Below are 21,441 nucleotides of genomic sequence, written 5' to 3'. Positions count from 1 at the left end.
GCCAAATCTATCCAAGATCTCAAAAAGGTAGTTCCACACCACCCTATCAAATGCCTTCTCTGCATCCAAGGATACTATAACTTCAAGTTCCTGAGCAGATGAGGAGGATAGGACAATGTTCAAGAGACATCGGCGGATAACTGCCTACCTTTGATAAAGCCTGTCTGATCCTCTGAAATTATATCAGGAAGGTATGAGTCCATCTGGGTTGCCAGGACTTTTGCCAGAATCTTAACATCCGTGTTAAGGAGTGAAAGGGTCGGTAAGACCCACATTCCACTGGGTGCTTACCCTCTTTCAGGAGCACCAAGAATATGGTTGGGCTAAGGACGGGGATGATGATCCCCCAGGCAGTGAATCATTGAGCATGTCTAAAATTAAAGGTATTAATTGCACTGAGAACCTCATATAAAATTCGGGGGGAAAGTCGTCAGGACTGGGAGCATTGCCAGATTGCAGCCGACCAATACATTTCTGAATTTCTTCTGGGTTTGAGGGGGTTTCCAGTTCCTGTTTCCTGTCTTCCTCAATGGTTGGGATGTGTAAACCATCTAGAAACCTCAACACTTGTGAAGTATCTGGAGGAGGCTCTCACTCGTATCGCTCACGGTAAAACCTATTGAAAGCCGCATTTATCTGGAGAGGGGCTGAGACTGGATTACCTTTTTTCTGAATCTGAGGAATTTCTCAGGAGGCTGTCTGCTTCTTGAGTTGATGCGCAAGAAGACGGCCTGCCTTCTCACCATGTTTATAGAAGGTGCCCCTTGAGAAACCTACAAAATTCTGAAGGGGCTTGATATAGTTAGCAATTGTTTCTGCTGGTTGGGGCATCTAAAGTACTGGGTCATAATCTTGGGAAAAGGGGCCAATCACGCCGAACTGAGATGAAGAGTAATTACTTGACTCTTAAGTGTTGTGAATCCTTGGAATTCTCTACCCCTGTGGGTTGTGGATGCTCTATTGTTGAATACCTTTAAGGCTGGGATAGAGAGATTTTTGGTGTCTCGGAGTTGAGAGAAGTAGGAGGCAGGCAAATAGGGAGTTGGGAGAAATGGAGCAGGCAGGAAAAAGGAACTGAAACCTAAGCTCAGCCATGATCGTATTGAATGGCAGAGCAGACTTGATGAACCATATATATGGTTTACTATTGCACCTATTTCTTGTGTATTTGTGAATGGTGGTGGGCAATTAACTGGAGGAGGAGACTCCACAATTATTCCACCCTCAATAATGGAGGAGCCCAGCACATCAGTGCAAAAGATGAGGCCAAAGCATTTGCAACCATCTTCAGCCAGAAGTGCCAAATGAATGATGCATCTCGGCCTTTTGTTGAGGTTCCAGCATCACTGATGTTAGTCTGAGCCAATTTGATTCATTCCATGTGACATCAAGAAATGGCTGAAGACGTTGGATACTGCAAGGGCTATGGGCCACGACAATTTTACAGCAATAGTACTGGAGATCAGTGCTCCAGAACTAGCTGCATCCCTAGCCCAGGTGTTCCTGTACAGATGCAGCACCGGAATCGACCTGGCAATGTGGAATACAATCAAGTGGCACTTAGCAATAACCATGTCCTTTGAGCCACCTTGGCTCCTGGCCCCATTATAGCCTTGATCCAAACATGGAGTAAAGAGCTGAACTGAAGAGATGTAGTAAGAGTAATTGCCCTTGACATTTAAGGCAGATTTTGTCCTAGTGTGGCATCAAAGAACCTGAGCAAAACTGGAGTCATTAGAAATCCGGAGGAAAATTCTGCACCAGTTAGAATCACACCGAGCACAAAGGAAGATGATTGTGGTTGTTTGAGGTCAATCATTTCAGTCCTAGAACATTGCTGCAGTAGTCTCTCAGGATAGGGTCCTCGTCCCAACCATCTTCAGCTGTATCATCAATGAGTGAGATACACTCAGGGGGACTCCTGCGCTCCAGTCTGTTTCTTACTGACTGCTTGGTACTTACCTAATCCTTCTCTCCCTGCATACTCTTTTTTTTTTTAATAAATATTTTATTGAAAATTTTTGGTCAACCAACACAGTACATTGCGCATCCTTTACACAATATTATAACAACACAAATAACAATGACCTATTTTATAAACAAAAAATGAATAAATAATAACAAAAATGAAAACTAACCCTAATTGGCAACTGTCTTATCACAAGTAACACTCTCCAAAAATATAATTTAACAGTCCAATATACAATTATCTGTCGCAACGACCTATACATATTATACAGTATATATTAACAACCCTGAGAGTCCTTCTGGTTCCTCCCCCCCGCCGATCCTGGGCTGCTGCTGCTGCCTTCTTTTTTCCATTCCATCTATCTTTCTGCGAGGTATTCGACGAACGGTTGCCACCGCCTGGTGAACCCTTGAGCCGACCCCCTTAGAACGAACTTAATCCGCTCTAGCTTTATAAACCCTGCCATGTCATTTATCCATGTCTCCACCCCCGGGGGCTTGGCTTCTTTCCACATTAACAATATCCTGTGCCGGGCTACTAGGGACGCAAAGGCCAAAACATCGGCCTCTCTCGCCTCCTGCACTCCCGGCTCTTGTGCAACCCCAAATATAGCCAACCCCCAGCTTGGTTCGACCCGGACCCCCACTACTTTTGAAAGCACCTTTGTCACCCCCATCCAAAACCCCTGTAGTGCCGGGCATGACCAAAACATATGTGTATGATTCGCTGGGCTTCTCGAGCACCTCGCACACCTATCCAACACCCCAAAAAATTTACTGAGCTGTGCTCCAGTCATATGCGCCCTGTGTAATACCTTAAACTGAATCAGGCTTAACCTGGCACACGAGGACGACGAGTTTACCCTGCTTAGGGCATCTGCCCACAGCCCCTCCTCAATCTCCTCCCCCAGCTCTTCTTCCCATTTCCCTTTTAGTTCATCTACCATAGTCTCCCCTTCGTCCCTCATTTCCCTATATATATCTGACACCTTACCATCCCCCACCCATGTCTTTGAGATCACTCTGTCCTGCACCTCTTGTGTCGGGAGCTGCGGGAATTCCCTCACCTGTTGCCTCGCAAAAGCCCTCAGTTGCATATACCTGAATGCATTCCCTTGGGGCAACCCATATTTCTCGGTCAGCGCTCCCAGACTCGCGAACTTCCCATCCACAAACAGATCTTTCAGTTGCGTTATTCCTGCTCTTTGCCACATTCCATATCCCCCATCCATTCCCCCCGGGGCAAACCTATGGTTGTTTCTTATCGGGGACCCCCCCCCCCAAGGCTCCAGTCTTTCCCCTATGCCGTCTCCACTGTCCCCAAATCTTCAGTGTAGCCACCACCACCGGGCTTGTGGTGTAGTTCCTCGGTGAGAACGGCAATGGGGCTGTCACCATAGCCTGTAGGCTAGTCCCCCTACAGGACGCCCTCTCTAATCTCTTCCACGCCGCTCCCTCCTCCTCTCCCATCCACTTACTCACCATTGAAATATTAGCGGCCCAATAATACTCACTTAGGCTCGGTAGTGCCAGCCCCCCCCTATCCCTGCTACGCTGTAAGAATCCCTTCCTCACTCTCGGGGTCTTCCCGGCCCACACAAAACCCATGATGCTCTTTTCAATCCTTTTAAAAAAAAGCCTTCGTGATCACCACCGGGAGGCACTGAAACACAAAGAGGAATCTCGGGAGGACCACCATCTTAACCGCCTGCACCCTCCCTGCCAGTGACAGGGATACCATATCCCATCTCTTGAAATCCTCCTCCATTTGTTCCACCAACCGCGTTAAATTTAACCTATGCAATGTGCCCCAATTCTTGGCTATCTGGATCCCCAGGTAACGAAAGTCCCTTGTTACCTTCCTCAACGGTAGGTCCTCTCTTTCTCTACTCTGCTCCCCTGGATGCACCACAAACAACTCACTTTTCCCCATGTTCAATTTATACCCTGAAAAATCCCCAAACTCCCCAAGTATCCGCATTATTTCTGGCATCCCCTCCGCCGGGTCTGCCACGTATAGTAGCAAATCGTCCGCATACAAAGATACCCGGTGTTCTTCTCCTCCTCTAAGTACTCCCCTCCACTTCTTGGAACCCCTCAACGCTATCGCCAGGGGCTCAATCGCCAGTGCAAACAATAATGGGGACAGAGGGCATCCCTGCCTTGTCCCTCTATGGAGCCGAAAATATGCAGATCCCCGTCCATTCGTGACCACGCTCGCCATCGGGGCCCTATACAACAGCTACACCCATCTAACATACCCCTCTCCAAAACCAAATCTCCTCAACACCTCCCACAAATAATCCCACTCCACTCTATCAAATGCTTTCTCGGCATCCATCGCCACTACTATCTCCGTTTCCCCCTCTGGTGGGGCCATCATCATTACCCCTAACAGCCTCCGTATATTTGTGTTCAGCTGTCTCCCCTTCACAAACCCAGTTTGGTCCTCGTGGACCACCCCCGGGGCACATTCCTCTATTCTCATTGCCATTACCTTGGCCAGGATCTTGGCATCTACATTTAGGAGGGAAATAGGTCTATAGGACCCGCATTGTAGCGGGTCCTTTTCCTTCTTTAAGAGAAGCGATATCGTTGCTTCAGACATAGTCGGGGGCAGTTGTCCCCTTTCCTTTGCCTCATTAAAGGTCCTCGTCAATACCAGGGCGAGCAAGTCCACATATTTTCTATAGAATTCGACTGGGAATCCATCCGGTCCCGGGGCCTTTCCCGCCTGCATGCTCCTAATTCCTTTCACCACTTCTTCTACCTCGATCTGTGCTCCCAGTCCCACCCTTTCCTGCTCTTCCACCTTGGGAAATTCCAGCCGATCCAAGAAGCCCATCATTCTCTCCCTCCCATCCGGGGGTTGAGCTTCATATAATTTTTTATAAAATATCTTGAACCCTCCATTCACTCTCTCCGCTCCCCGCTCCATCTCTCCTTCCTCATCCCTCACTCCCCCTATTTCCCTCGCTGCTCCCCTTTTCCTCAATTGGTGTGCCAGCAACCTGCTCGCCTTCTCCCCATATTCGTACTGTACACCCTGTGCCTTCCTCCATTGTGCCTCTGCAGTGCCCGTAGTCAGCAAGTCAAATTCTACATGTAGCCTTTGCCTTTCCCTGTACAGTCCCTCCTCCGGTGCTTCTGCATATTGTCTGTCCACCCTCAAAAGTTCTTGCAGCAACCGCTCCCATTCCTTACTCTCCTGCTGCCCTTTATGTGCCCTTATTGATATCAGCTCCCCTCTAACCACCGCCTTCAACGCCTCCCAGACCACTCCCACCTGGACCTCCCCATTATCATTGAGTTCCAAGTACTTTTCAATGCACCCCCTCACCCTTAGACACACCCCCTCATCTGCCATTAGACCCATGTCCATTCTCCAGGGTGGGCGCCCTCCTGTTTCCTCCCCTATCTCCAAGTCTACCCAGTGTGGAGCGTGATCCGAAATGGCTATAGCCGTATACTCCGTTCCCCTCACCTTCGGGATCAACGCCCTTCCCAGCACAAAAAAGTCTATTCGCGAGTAGCCTTTATGGACATAGGAGAAAAACGAGAACTCCTTACTCCTAGGTCTGCTAAATCTCCACGGGTCTACACCTCCCATCTGCTCCATAAAATCTTTAAGTACCTTGGCTGCTGCCGGCCTCCTTCCAGTCCTGGACTTCGACCTGTCCAGCCCTGGTTCCAACACCGTATTAAAATCTCCCCCCATTATCAGCTTTCCCATCTCTAGGTCCGGAATGCGTCCTAGCATCCGCCTCATAAAATTGGCATCATCCCAGTTCGGGGCATATACGTTTACCAAAACCACCGTCTCCCCCTGTAGTTTGCCATTCACCATCACGTATCTGCCCCCGTTATCCGCCACTATAGTCTTTGCCTCGAACATTACCCGCTTCCCCACTAATATAGCCACCCCCCTGTTTTTCGCATCTAGCCCCGAATGGAACACCTGCCCCACCCATCCTTTGCGTAGCCTAACCTGGTCTATCAGTTTCAGGTGCGTTTCCTGTAACATAACCACATCTGCCTTAAGTTTCTTAAGGTGTGCGAGTACCCTTGCCCTCTTTATCGGCCCGTTCAGCCCTCTCGCGTTCCACGTGATCAGCCGGGTTGGGGGGCTTCCTCCCCCCCCCGCCCCCCTTGTCGATTAGCCATCCCCTTTTTCCAGCTCCTCACCCGGTTCCCACGCAGCTGTATCTCCCCCAGGCGGTGCCCCCCCCCCCCCGCCCATCCCCTCCCATACCAGCTCCCCCCTCTCCCCAGCAGCAGCAACCCAGTAATTCCCCCCTCCCACCCCCCCCCCCCCCCCCATAGATCCCCCGCTAGCGTAATTACTCCCCCCATGTTGCTCCCAGAAGTCAGCAAACTCTGGCCGACCTCGGCTTCCCCCGTGACCTCGGCTCGCACCGTGCGACGCCCCCTCCTTCCTGCTTCTCTATTCCCGCCATGATTATCATAGCGCGGGAACCAAGCCCGCGCTTCTCCCTTGGCCCCGCCCCCAATGGCCAATGCCCCATCTCCTCCACCTCCCCTCCTCCCCCCATCACCACCTGTGGAAGAGAGAAAAGTTACCACATCGCAGGATTAGTACATAAAACTCCTCTTTCCCCCCTTTTTAACCCCCCTCTTCGCCCCCCACATTCGCCCCACCACTTTGTTCAAACGTTCTTTTTAATAACCCGCTCATTCCAGTTTTTCTTCCACAATAAAAGTCCACGCTTCATCCGCCGTCTCAAAGTAGTGGTGCCTCCCTCGATATGTGACCCACAGTCTTGCCGGTTGCAGCATTCCAAATTTTATCTTCTTTTTATGAAGCACTGCCTTGGCCCGATTAAAGCTCGCCCTCCTCGCCACCTCCGCACTCCAGTCTTGATAAACGCGGATCACCGCGTTCTCCCATTTACTGCTCCGAGTTTTCTTTGCCCATCTAAGGACCATTTCTCTATCCTTAAAACGGAGGAATCTCACCACTACGGCTCTAGGAATTTCTCCTGCTCTCGATCCTCGCGCCATCACTCGGTATGCTCCCTCCACCTCCAACGGACCCGCCGTGGCCTCCGCTCCCATTAACGAGTGCAGCATCGTGCTCACATATGCCCCGACGTCCGCTCCCTCCGCACCTTCAGGAAGACCAAGAATCCTCAGGTTGTTCCTCCTTGCGTTGTTCTCCAGTGCCTCCAACCTTTCCACACATCGTTTCTGATGTGCCTCATGCGTCTCCGTCTTCACCACCAGGCCCTGTATGTCGTCCTCATTCTCGGCTGCCTTTGCCTTCACGACCCGAAGCTCCCGCTCCTGGGTCTTTTGTTCCTCCTTTAGCCCTTCGATCGCCTGTAGTATCGGGGCCAACAGCTCTTTCTTCATTTCCTTTTTGAGCTCTTCCACACAGCATTTCAAGAACTCTTGTTGTTCAGGGCCCCATGTTAAACTGCCACCTTCCGACGCCATCTTGGTTTTTGCTTGCCTTCCTTGCCGCTGTTCTAAAGGATCCACTGCAATCCGGCCACTTTCTCCTCCTTTTTTCATCCGTATCCAGGGGGGATTCCCTTCTGGTTTACCGCACAGTGTTTTTAGCCGTCAAAATTGCCGTTGGGGCTCCTATCAAGAGCCCAAAAGTCCGTTTCACCGGGAGCTGCCGAAACGTGCGACTCAGCTGGTCATCGCCGCACCCGGAAGTCCCTCCCTGCATACTCTTAAGCTGCAGGCTGGCTGCATCTATAAACGTGCTATCCACAAGACTCTCAACCCTGCATTGTGACTCAGTGATGTCAGCTGCTGCTCAACCTCCAAAATCTGGAACTCCTGCTGCTGCAGCTGACCACAGTTTCTGCACGTATAGTTATTCAGGTCATAGGAAAGATCCTGGGGTTCCCATGTGGAACAAAGATGTGCATTCTTGGGGTCGGACCTACCGTCATCCATCTTTCTATTCGATAATAAAAATTACTACCTAAAAAAAATAAAGACTCACCAGCTACTCTCCCCTTCTGCTCTCACTTGAGAGGTTAAATTAAGTGCTTTACCTAACCCATATCATAAAAGAAAATGGAAATTTTAATCTTCCAGCTCCTTAGACAACTTGGGGAAAAGGGAAACGAAGCTATAATTCATCAGCCAATTTAATTCATAGCTTTCCTATGATGTTTAATTTTTTTTTTCTCTTGCTTCAGTGATCACGACCTGCTTCAAAGTCCTCCAGTCTACCTTGTGGTTCTCGATTTCTTTGTATGCTCCCAGTCTGCTCCACAATGATCCTCACCTGCTTCAAATCCCTCTTCAGTGTGTTCTAGTGATCCTCAATCTGCTTCACAGTTATTCTCACCTGCTTCAAACTCCACCTAGTCTGCCTCACGGTGATCCTCTCATGCTTCCAACTCCTCCCAGTCTGCTTCATTGTGATCGGACTTGTGTTACACTACTCCTGGTCTGCTGCATACTCTTCCTGACATGCTTCAGTAATATTGGAGTGGGGGTAGATCAGGACAATGGCAGGGAAAAATCAATTGCAAAGGGACAGACTAGTGGGGTATTGATCAGGGAGGGGGGATGATTTGGAGTGGCAGAGGGATTATCAGATGGTGGGAGAAGGTCGACCAGGTGGGTTGTAAATACCAGATGGGAAGTCAGGAGATTTGGGAGGAGAGTGGGTGGTTTGGGGTTTGTAGGCCTAGGGGGAGGAAAATGGGAAGGTGCTGTATAAATGACAGTTCCTCAAATGGTTCTAATAATTTCTCCATTTTTGGTTGAATGATTTTGTTAAATCCTAGGGGGAACGACCCAATTTTTAAAAACTTGAAACACTAAGAAAGGCAAGGATTTCTTTCCTGTGAATTTATTCTCTGCATCACAATATTTTGCATTCAAAGTATCTCTGACACTAAGACCTTTGTGAGGTGGGCTGTTTTCACTGTTGTTGTAAGTTAGTACAGCAGGAAGTTTTGACCTTTTGGAATATTTTATTAAATAAATTTAGAGTGCCCAATTCATTGCTTCAAATTAAAGGGCAATTTAGCGTGGCCAATCCACCTATCCTGCACATCTTTGGGTTGTGGGGGCGAAACCCACGCAAACTCGGGGAGAATTTGCAAACTTCACACGGACAGTGTCCCAGAGCCGGGATCGAACCTGGGACCTCGGCGCAGTGAGGCAGCAGTGCTAACCACTGCACCACTGTTCTGCCCTTTTCTTGGAATATTCAGATAATTTGTGCAACACTCTGCAGTGATTTTTATCCCTATTTCGTTGATGTAAATTCCATTCAACAACTTTGAACTCCAGGGAACATGCTGAAACTGGCTGGACCTCTGAATAGTGTCAGTTTCCAGCTATGATTATATCTACCTTTTATTTGGGGGTAAGAACTGTTTCCGCTATTTGCAATTCCTTTTCATTAGCATTTTCCACTAGAGGTCAGTGTTGTCCATTTGAACACATTTTCATGCCCGGTAACTGCAATCTTCCATTTTACCCAATTCTACCGTAGCATACTTTTGTCTTATCTTGAATAACCAAAACTGAAACCGAAACCTTTTAATACTACAACATATTTTTCGAAACCCATTTTCTTTTGACTTGTATATGAAATCTCATTCAAAATAAACAGCAACCATGCCACCAAGGATTATAAATATGAATGAATCATCTTGCTTTCAGTTTTACACCAGGCAGCCATGGCCCTTTTGCCTCTACAGGCATATATTTAACTCCTGAGTAATTCGGCATTGATTTAAAACTCGGTCTTCACACTTTGTTTGACTGGCTTTGTAATTTTGTTAGATATATGTTCAGAATATTCTGATTGTATTCAAGAGATTCGACTATTTGGATTGTTAATTGGAAGTTAGCATATCTGTAAATGTTCTTTTAATTGGTGATGCAGTGGATAATTAACTGAAAATAAAACCTTTCCAAAGAATTCATTTACAAAGCAATTTAGTGTTTACAGCGCAGACCATCCACCCCCAACAGGTGTACTCCTTCAAATGCATTTATTGATTGATTAAAGTGCAAATGACAATTTTTTTCCAGAAAATAATTTGGCCTACTGCACATGACTTATGCCTGACCCCTGATGTGTAGGATGCTTAAGAAGAATTTGTAACTTTTTACATCAAAGCTTTCCACCCCTGGTGTTGTTCTCACATTGTGTCTGGGTCGGTTGTAAACTATAGATACGAGTTGATTTATGTGATTAATTGACAACTCCATTATCATATCAAATGACTGCCCTAATGGGAAGTAAGCCAGGTGGACTTGTGCAGCAGTTCTTGTGAAACTATGTAGGATTAACAAAATTATATTCATGTTCAGAAAGATGGAAATTGAAACCACTTAAAAATCTAATTGTTCTCCCAAGTAAATTCTCCTGAAATAGTTATTGTTTTTTTTAATGCAGTTGAGAGTCGCGTTCGTCCCCTCGTGCTAGTTGTGAAAAAGTGGGCACGTTACCATGGAATAAATGATGCTAGCCGTGGCACATTGAGTAGTTACTCTTTGGCGCTGATGGTGTTGCACTATCTACAAAGTAAGTATGCATTTATGATGTCTATATAATTTTATAATTTATTTTTCCAGGCCCTAAGGGTGCAATGCATGTTTGTGTGTCTGTATCTCCTTGGAGGTTTCCTATTTAATCCTCAATGGCATTGAGAAAATATAGTGGGTATTTTTCAATCTTGATATTATAACTCTATACTTTCTCTTTATCCGAAGGCTAACGACATAGATTTTCCTGGTGACTCAATTTATAATTCCACGCTGTCAGAACTTGAAATTTTTGTTCTATAAGGTTGAAGTAGTTGCTAAGTCACAGACCACAGTTTAAATCCCACATAGTAATAATGGCTGGAGATGTGGGCTGATAGTCCATGGTTTGCCTATATGTATTATTTAATATTCATGCCGGAGAAAAAGAATGCAGTCGCCCAAATTATACGTAGGCTAAATTCATGGAAGTCTTACCTTGCATAGAAGTTGCAACACTGAAACAGGACATTCAGCCCAACTGGTTGACGTAGACATAACGTAATCCCACTTGCTTCTGACTCTGAATTTTGTGGATTGAAGGTGCAGTTCAGGTGCAATCTAGGTTGACACTTCACTGTGCTACATGTAGTGCTATTTTGTTGCAGTTGCAATCTTTCAAGAGAGATGTTGAAGTGCAAGTTTCAATGGTTTGTTTCTTGAAGATAACATGATCCTTTGCAAAGATAGCTAGGGCAATTTCTTTTCAGTTTCCTGGCTAATGTATTCCCCTCCACCTCTCTCTTTATGGGACTTTTCTCTGTGCTGTTACTCCAGCAGCACGTCAGAAAAAAAATAATGAATTGATTATGGGCACTTATTGTGTGGATTTTAGTTCCTAGATTAATTTCCTCCTTCCTAGCACCTAAGGAGAAAGAACAATGTAATTTTTTGGAGTAATGACAGGTTTCGCATCCATTTTCATAGTAGAAAAGAAGAATAAAATGCCACTGATAGAAGGAACATAAACATAAATCAAGGAGAGGAATTTAATTGTATTCTATGTCCGTTTCTAATGGGTTTGAGGATATGTAAATCTCCAGGACCTGATAATTTCCACCTCAAACTATTAGAAGTAGATGAAGAAATGACAGCCACATTAGTTGCAATATTTTGATTGAGAGTTGTGCTGCTAAACTGGAGAATTGCTAATTCCAATCCATTATTTAAGAAGGATGGGGGAGAAAAAACTGTTAACTCTAGGCTGAGGCCTTTCAATATAAGTCAGTCTTCTTGAAGATCAGGAAGCTGAATCTATACAGGAGATTGGGAACAACAAGTATCATAAAATGTTGGTGGCGAGTAGTTTATAGGGTCTCTAAAAGTAGTTATACCATTGGACAGAGCTGGGAACAAAACATTATTGGAGCTTGTAGCAAAGGAAATGATGGGGTACTTCAATTGTAATTTAGACTGGTCCAATCAAGTTGCCATAGTTGGTCTGGAAAATAAGTTTGTCAGTTTCCTGGAACCAACAATGGATTTTAGATCTAGAATTGGACAATGAGGCAGGCTTAATTCGTAATCTCATGGTAAAAGATCTGCTGGGGAGTAGTGATCATAATACGATTGAATTCCATGTTAAGTTTGAAAGTGACGAGCTCCAGTGCCAAACAAGGATTTTTAAAATTTAAAGCCAATTGCAAAGGAATGAAGGGAGAGCTGGCCATGGTTGTTTGGGTAAATAGACTGAAGGGTATAGCGATAAATGAATAGTGGGAAACGTATAAAGAAACAGTTCAAAATGTTCAACAAAAAACAATTTCATTAAAACAAACTCAGCAAGTAAGATCCATCCATGGCTTGCTGAACAAGTTAAGAATAAATCAAAACTAACAGGCTTACAGTGTTGCAAAGAATAGCAGGATGTCTATAAAGATTGAATGTTTTAGAAACCACTAGTCACCAAAATGTTGAGAAAATGGGAAAAACTGAATGAGAGCAAACTAGCCAAGGATATAAAAAACACAGATTGTAAGACTTTACAAATATTTAACAAGAACGTGAGAAGGAACAAGCCATTTTGTCCCTCGACTGCCATTTTGTTCATTCCCATTGTTACTTCCCCAAACTAAGGGACTAATGCTCACTTTAGGTACCCTTCCTTTTGACATAGTAGTAGAAGTTCTCGCTGTCTTTTATATTTTTCACTAGTTTATTCTCGTATTCTGATTTTTCCATTATTTTTGGTCATCCTTTGGTTTCTAAAATTTTCCCAATCTTTTGGCCTACCTACCACAAGCCTTTGCAGCATTGTGTGCCTTTTCTTTTAATTTAATGTCATTCTTAACTTCCTGATTTAGCCATGGATGATGCATCCTTCAGTTGGTCTTTCTATCTCGGTGCAATGTATTTTTATTTAGAGTTATGAAATGTGTCCTTTCATGTCTGCCACTGCTTCCCCATTGTGTTCAAAAGGAGAGTAGCTAAAGTAAATGTTGCTCTCTTGGGGTTCAGATAAATTATCATGGAGAGTGAGGGAATGGCAGAGACATTGAACAAATATTTGTCTTCATAGTTGAAGACCCAAGTTGCCTACCAGGAATAGAGGGTAATCTAAAAGGCTAATAAAACCGAGGAAACTTGAGCAACAAAAATCACATTCATCAGGAAAATGCTGGAATCTATTATTAAAGAAGTCTTAATGCACTGAGAAAATAATATGATCGACTTACGGTGGCAGCTATGAAGGAGTAAGTCGCACATTTGGTGGCTCCCGCTCTGGTCGGACGTTTGGACCTTTTCCCCCGATTTTTTTTAACGGACTTGAATTGTAGAACGGATGTCAGTGGCAATTCTCTACTGAATTCCCACTTCAGTGCATGGAGAAAAGGATTAGAAGTGTTCGTAAGGGCAGAAATAAGAGGACAGAGAAGACTTGGGCTGTAGTTGTAACAGGGGACAGCATGGCGGAGGGGCGAACCTCTGGCTTGTCGACCCAGCAGTCTATGGAGCAGCTGATGCAAGTCATCCAAGAGGGCTTTGCTATGCAGAAACGGGACTGCTTGGACCCGATAAAAGCATTGATTGAATGGCTGGAGCTCAGGTTGGACGCCCAGGATCGGGCGATCCAGAAGGTGGAGAAGGCGCTGGCTGAGCAGGAGGAGAATCCGACCGCGGGGGATGCTGAGGGACCAGCAAAAGAAGCTTCTGGAGAAGGTGGAGGACCGAGAGCTGGTAGAACCTAAGAATTGTCGGGCTCCCGGAGGGGTCCGAAGAAACGGACGCTGGGACATACATCGCAGGCATGTTTGAGAAGCTGCTGGGGGATGGGGCTTTCTCCCAACCCTTGGAGGTGGATTGGGCTCACAGAGCACCTGCGAAGAAGTCGCGAATGGGAGATCCCCCGAGGGCTATGGTGGTGAGATTCCACAGGTTCTCGGATAAGGAGCGTATTCTGCAGTGGGCCAAGCAGACACGGAGCTGTAAGTGGGACAATAGCATCCTGCGCGTTTTTCAAGACCTGAGCGTGGAGGTGGCCAGGAAGAGAGCAGGCTTCAATCGAATCAGGGCGATCCTTTTCAAGAAAAAGGTGAAGTTTGGACTGTTATACCCAGCCCGTCTCTGAGTCACGCATGAGATTCAGCACTTTTACTTGCCTGAGGATGCGTTGGACTTTGCAAGAAAGAAAAGGCTGATGAAGGACTGAGAACTGTTGAACTTGGCTGCAACGTTCTTGTTTCTGTTTTCTCTGTTCTGTTTCTCTGTTTTTGTAAAAGGTTTCTCATTTTGCTTGGAACCAGCAGTAGAGCTGGGTGAGTTTAGGTTTTCATTTGCACTGTTGGGGGATGGGGGGGTGCTAGTTTTGATCTTGGTGATTTTCGGTTGGGCAATTGTATGGGGATTGTTTGATGTTGGAGTTTGTTTGCATGAGCGAGTTGGAGGGTGGGGAGGGAACAATAGGTGGGAGACTATCTGGCGCCGGGGATGGGGGCCACCAAGCTAGCTGGGTGAGCTAGCTCTCTGAAGCACAGTGGGGGGGGGGGGTGCATATGTTTGGTTTAGGACAGGGATTGGATTACAGGGTGTTGTTGCTAGGGGGGGGGGAAGGGGTGAATGTTCTGCTGGCGAGGGAGGGACTTGGGCTGAGGGACAGAGAGGAGGTCGGGGGCAGGGGCTGCCTAGGGATGGACTGGTGGAGGCGCGGATCACTGGCTGGTGGTGGGCCTAAAAAAGGGGATGACTGATCGGTGAACAGGGTGGGGGGGGGGTGCAATGAGGCCCCCAACTAGACTGATCACCTGGAATGTTCGAGGGTTAAATGGTCCTGTCAAAAGGGCACGTGTGTTCGCGCATTAGTGGATTGAAGGTCGACGTGGTGATGTAGCAGGAGACGCACCTTAAGGTAACGGCCCAGGTTAGACTGAGGAAAGGCTGGGTCAGCCAGGTGTTTCATTTGGGACTAGATTCAAAGACTGGAGGGGTTGCGATCCTGATTAATAAGCGGGTGATGTTTGAGGTGGGTAGAGTAGTCTTGGGTGTGGGAGGTCGGTATATTATGGTCGGTGGGAAACTGGAGGGGGTGCAGGTGGTGTTAGTGAATATATATGCGCCAAATTGGGATGATGTGGAGTTTATAAAGAGGATGCTGGGGATGATACTGGACCTGGACACTCTCAGGTTGGTAATGGGAGGGGACTTCAATACAGTTATGGACCCGGGCTTAGACCGGTCAAGCTCGAAAATGGGCAGGGTGCCAGCAATGTCAAAGGAACTAAGAGGGTTCATTGAGCTGATGGGGGTGGGGGGTGGATCCATGGCGATTTGGGCAGCCGAGGACTAAGGAGTTCTCCTTCTACTCACACATAAAGTATACTCCCAGATTGATTTCTTTATTTTGAGCAGGGACTTTCTGGCTGGGTTAGTGGACACCGGGTATTCGGCGATCACAATCTCAGAACAAGCACCGCACTGGGTTGACCTGCAGGTTAGCAAAGACAGTAATCAGCGGCCCGCACTAGAGGTTAGGTGTGGGACTTTTGGCGAATGAAGGGGTGTGCGAGCGGCTGAGGAAATGCATTCCAACTACCTGCAGATCAATGACACGGGGGAAACTTCAGCAGCGGTGGTTTGGGAAGCACTGAAGGCGGTGGTAAGGGGGGGAACTGATCTCGAACCGGGCTCCTAGGGAGAAGGTTGACAGGGCAGAGACGGAGAGACTGGTAAAGGAGACATTACAGATCGGTAGGAGGTATGCGGAGACCCAGAAGCAGGGCTCCTGAGGGAACGGCGGAGGCTGCAGGTGGAGTTTAGCTTGCAGACCACAGGGAGGGCGGTGGAGCAGCTGAGAAAGGCAAGGGGGGTGGTTTATGAACATGGGGAGAAGGCCAGCAGAATGCTTGCACAGCAGCTTAGGAAGAGGGAGGCAGCTAGGGAGATGGGGAAAGTAAAGGACGGTGAGGGGAACCTGGTTGGTGATTCGCTATGGGTGAATAAGGCGTTAAGGGATTTCTACAGCAGGCCGTACAGGTCGGAACACCCTACGGGGCCGGAGGGGATGAGGCACTTCTTGGAGGGGCTGAATTTCCCAACGGTGGACGTGGAGGGGCTGAATTTCCCAACGGTGGACGGGGAGTGGGTAGAAGGGCTGGGGGCCCCAATTAGGCTGGCAGAGATAGTGGAGGGCTTGAAGGCCATGCAGGCGGGTAAGGCCCCGGGTCCTGACGCATACCCAGTGGAGTTCTATAAAAAGTTCTTGGGGATACTGGGGCCAGTGTTGTTGAGGCTGTTCAATGAGGCAAGGGAAAGAGGGGTGCTGCCCCCGGCGATGTCACAGGCAATGATGCGTGGGTTCGACAGGCCGATCTCCCTGCTGAATGTGGATGCCAAGTTGTTGGCCAAAATGTCCGCCTCCAGGATTGAGGACTGTGTTCCGGATGATATTTGGGAGGACCGGATGGGGTTTGTTAAGTGTAGGCAGTTGATGGCCAATGTAAGAAGGCTGTTAAATGTGATCATGATGCCCCCGGAAGGGACGGAGGTTGAGGTAGTGATTGCAATGGATGCAGAAAAGGCTTTTGATCGGGTAGAATGGGACTATCTGTGGGAGGTACTGGGGCCGTTTAGATTAGGGCGGGGCTTTATTGACTGGGTCAGGTTACTGTATCGGGCACCGGTGACAGATGTGCAGATGAACAGGACAACTTCGGACTACTTTTGACTGCACCAGGGGACGAGACCGGGATGCCCCCTCTCCCCACTGTTGTTTGCGCTGGCTATAGAGCCATTGGCAATCGCTCTGAGGGCTTTAAGGGGCTGGAGGGGACTGGTCAGTGGGGGGGCTATAAGCTAAACATGGATAAGAGTGAGATGTTTGTGGTTCAGGTGAGGGGACAGGAGGGGTGACTTGGGGAGCTGCCGTTTAGGTCAGTAGGGGATAGTTTTAGGAACCTGGGAATCCAAGTGGTGCGGAAATGGGACCGGCTGCATAAATTGAATCTGGCTGGCTAGTGGACCAAATGAGGGACGATTTCCGGAGATGGGACGCTCTCCCGTTGTCTCTGGCCGGGAGGGTACAAACGGTGAAAATGACGGTCCTCCCGAGGTTCCTATTTGTATTTCAATGGCTCCCCATTTTATTCCGCAGTCCTTTTTTAAGCGGGTCAACAGGGTGATCACGGGCTTCGTCTGGGTGGGCAAGACCCCGCAGGTAAGGAAAGTAATGCTCGAGCGGAGCCGGGGAGAGGGCGGGCTGGCGCTGCCAAATTTTAGCAATTATTACTGGGCGGCTAACAGCCATGATCAGGAAGTGGGTGGTGGGGGAGGGGTCGGCGTGGGTGTGTACGGAGGCGGCTTCTTGTAAGGGCACCAGTCTGGGGCGTTGGTAACTGCGCCCCTGTCGCTCCCGCTGGCGCGGTACTCCACCAGCCCCGTGGTGGTAGCGGCCCTGAGAGTTTGGGGCCAGTGGAGGCGGCATGTGGGAGCATCGGTCTGGGCCCCAATTTGTGATAACCACCGGTTTGTCCGGGGAGTATGGATGGGGGGTTATGGGTATGGCGGAGAGCGGGGATTGAGAGGATGGGGGATGTGTTCATAGAGGGGAGCTTTCCGAGTATGAGGGCGCAGGAGGAAAAGTTTGGGCTGGCGAGGGGAAACAAATTCAGATAGTTGCAGGTGCGGGACTTCCTTCGTAAACAGGTGGCAACCTTCCCGCTCCTACTGCTGAGGACAGGGTAATTTCCAGAGGGTGGGTAGGGGAGGGGAGTGTCTCGGACATCTCTAAGGAGCTTATGGGGTCGGAGGGGCCGCAGACCGAGGAGCTGAAGCGTAAGTGGGAGGAGGAGCTGGGAGGTGAGATAGAGAACGGTTTATGGGCAGATGCATTGAGTAGAGTTGATGCGTCTGCAACATGTGCCAGGCTCAGACTGATACAATTTAAGGTTGTGCATCGGGCTCACATGACAGTGGCCCGGATGAGCAGATTCTTTGGGGCTGAGGACAGGTGCACAAAATGAGTGGGAGGACCAGCGAACCATGTCCATATGTTTTGGACATGTCCAAAGCTTCGGGGATTTTGGCAGGGGTTTGCGGACGTCATGTCCAAGGTTTTAAAAACAAGGGTGGCGCTGAGTCCGGAGGTGGCGATTTTCAGGGTGTCGGAAGATCCAGGAGGAGAAAGAGGCAGATGTTCTGGCCTTTACTTCCCTGGAGCCCGGAGACGGATACTGTTGGCATGGAGGGCCCCGAAGCTGGAGACCTGGCTATCGGACATGGCTAGCTTTCTCTGTATGGAGAAAATTAAGTTCGCCTTGAGAGGTTCACTGTTAGGGTTCACCCGGAGGTGGCAACCGTTCGTCGACTTCCTTGCGGAAAATTAATCAGCAGCAGACCGGTTAGAGTAGGGGGGTAATAAGGGTGGGACGTGTACGAAAGGTAAACGGTTTTTGCACTATGTTTATGGTTTCATGTATCTTGTTTATTTTGTTCTTGTTTCTATACCAAAAATACTTCAATAAAATGTTTATTTAAAAAAAAGAAAATCATATGATCAGATGCAGCCGGTGTGATTTTTAACGAAAGGGGAATCATTTTGGCAAATATATTAATTTGTTTTTTGATTTGATGCTTTGATTTCTGAAATCCTTTTGATAAGGTACTACATATGAGTAAGTGGCATTGAAGTCAGGGGTACTATAATTAAAATATTTATTTGAAAGTTGACTAGATATTACTGTATAACGTTTAAGAGATTTCTGTTGCTGTCAGAATTTCTAGGCTTGCAGTCTGCATCAGGAATTAAAGAGTGTAATCTGTTATTCTGTGAGGATTATAATTTTGTTTCACCCAAAAGACTTGGAAAGAAGCTTGAGATTAGAATTGTAAGCCTTTATTGCGGTGAGTTGATATAAAATATTATACTTGTGTTTTTCTGCTTACCATCTCAAAATAACAAACAATTGTATGAAAATATGCAGCTGTTACATGAGAGCAGGATTGCAAATAACAGCTGTTTGTGATTTCTAGTTGCTGGTTAAAAAATAAACTTTTTGGAACATTTTTAAGTCAGTCGCTTTTGGCAAGAAAGCCTATCCTGAAGTTTAACCATTTTTAATATAAATACGTGGGAACTTTTTTTTGATTATCTTTGGTCTTTGGAAATTTACTAAAGATTTAGGGTGCGATTCAGACACCGTGTTGTGTCAAGTGCGGAGCCAGGCGCAACGGGTGAATCCCGGGAGATCCCCAAACCAGGGAAAGCACTGGACAGATAGCGAGTCGCTGGACTCGCTACGCCCAGCGTGATCGGGATCATGCTCTCACTGCGCGTGATCATAATATTCAAATGAACCATTAGCCTCATTTAATTATTGAGACCCCGCACCTGCGAATCCTTAACCGGGTGCCATTTAGCACTGCTTTCCACAAATGTGGGCCAAGCATGATGGCACATGGGGAGGTGGGTGGGGAGGAGGCAGGTGGTCTCGTATGTCATTAGAGCTTCCCAGGTGGTTGGGACAGGGCAGGGTAGTACCATGGACGTGGGCACCTTGTCACTGCCACCAACCTGTGTATCAGGGGTCGAGGCCTGGGGGGGCATGCCCATGAAAGGGAGTGTGAAGGGATTTAGAAGGACAAAGCACAATTGGGGGTGGAGAAGGGGGGAATCCTGAAAGGGGATGGGTGTAAAGATCGGGGCAGCCGTTCAAAATGGCATCCTGATCTGTGATGTGCAATGCAGAAAACCTACCCAAGTGTAGCCTCGATGGGGAGAAACTCCCCAAGGTCCAAAGAAACAGCAAAGTGCTATTGAATAATGGTGTCAATCTCTGCACTGCAGCCGCCTAGAAACACATCGCCTAATGCGCCCAAAACCGGGCATGGAAATCTTTGGGCTGAATCGTGCCTGATGTGTTGCTGGCAAGTTGCTCACTGCACGGGCGAGACTGTGCATTGGTTAGCACTTGCTGCCTCATAGAGTGGAGGACCCTGGTTCGATCCCGGCCCCAGCTCAGTGACCATGTGAAGTTTGCACATTCTCCCCGTGTGTGCATGGATCTCGGCCAAAGACAACCCAAAGATGTGCAGGGTAGATGGATTGACCATGCTAAATTGCCCCTTAATTGGGAAAAAAGAATTGGGTATTCTAAATTTATGTTTTTAAAAGTTGCTAATTGCACATGGGCGCATATCAGAAAATTGTGTACCCTGAGCTCATGATTTTCTGTCCATTAATTTTCCCCAAGCCCAAACTTTATAAACAAAAGCAAGGAAAGAAATAATGGAATTGACAGGCAGTGAGTAAAATGTTTTGTGGATATGTGACATGAGGGAGTATTTAGGGAGTGGGTGGCCATATGAAAGAAGCCAACTTCAGTCTGGGTTGCATTTTCCATGTTAATTGCGTCCAAATCTGTGTTTTGTCATGTTTTTAATATTGGGAGCTGGTGGTGTAATGATAATGTCACCTGACTACTAATTCATAGGCCCAGCTGACTGCTCTGTTTCTGGCTTGCTTTGAGTAGATAAAAAGAAAGATATTTACAGTATTCACAGAATAGTATAACGGGAGTCACAGAATGTAATTCCTAAAGCAGCAGTGAAAATCCCAGATGCCCTTGTAATAAAGACAAAATTTGACTTCATCTAGTCTGTCATTAAATGACTTTGATATTACATGTGTATCATGTATTGTAACATCTCTGTTATAAAAGAGCAAATGCTCTCAAACGGTGTGTGTATTCTACCAGCAATGTCATTTCCAGTGAACTGTTAAGGTGACAATTCTTTGTTTGAACCGTATTGCTTTTTTAGAAAATTGTTTTTATTTACTTTCTATAATTAGGCTTTTTATTTCCTGTAACATACTTCAGAAATAAATTGCATTAATTTATACATTGTTGTAAGACAATAGTGGTTTTATTGTAATCCGATTTTGCGTTTTAATTACAAGCTGTCATTGACCCGCTGACCTGCATCCTCCACCCTGCCATTGGGAAAATGTTAGAATCCGTTAGTAAAGAGGTAGTAGCAGAGCACTTAGGAAATCCTGATGCTATCAAGCAGAGCCAACGTGGTTTTGTGAAAGGGAAATGGCATTTGACAAATTTATTGGCGTTCTAACATGCCGGATGGATTAAAGGGAACCAGTAGACATAGTGTACTTAGATTTCCGAAAGGCATTTGATAAGGTTACTATGCAAAATAAGGGTGTTGGAGGTGATATATTGGCATGGATAGAGGACTGGCTATCTAACAAAAAATAGTCAGGGTACATGGGGCATCTCAGGGTGCCAAACTGTTACTCGTGGGATGCCACAGAGATCAGTGCTGGAGCCTCAACTATTTACAGCCTGTATCAATGACTTGGATGAAGGGACCAAATTGTAACCAAATTTGCTGATGACATGATAGGTAGGAAAGCAAGTTGTGGGGAGAATACATAGAATCTACAGAGGGACATGAATGGCTTAAGTGTGGGCAAATATTTGGCAGATGGGGTAT

At 47.1% G+C, this 21,441-nt stretch overlaps 1 protein-coding gene across 2 annotated transcripts in view; it reads left to right on the top strand.

The window, feature by feature from the left end:
* Positions 1-21,441, top strand: part of tent2 (terminal nucleotidyltransferase 2) — a 159,502-nt gene that overhangs the window by 57,146 nt on the left and 80,915 nt on the right. For both annotated transcript variants that reach the window (XM_072515989.1, XM_072515990.1), the window contains one exon: positions 10,373-10,501. In XM_072515989.1, coding sequence (XP_072372090.1) covers positions 10,373-10,501 — 129 coding nt within the window. The remainder of the gene's footprint in view (positions 1-10,372; positions 10,502-21,441) is intronic.

Source organism: Scyliorhinus torazame, chromosome 9 (assembly GCF_047496885.1).
Source record: "Scyliorhinus torazame isolate Kashiwa2021f chromosome 9, sScyTor2.1, whole genome shotgun sequence".
Lineage (NCBI taxonomy): Eukaryota > Metazoa > Chordata > Chondrichthyes > Carcharhiniformes > Scyliorhinidae > Scyliorhinus > Scyliorhinus torazame.
This window is presented reverse-complemented; position numbering and strand designations above follow the sequence as displayed.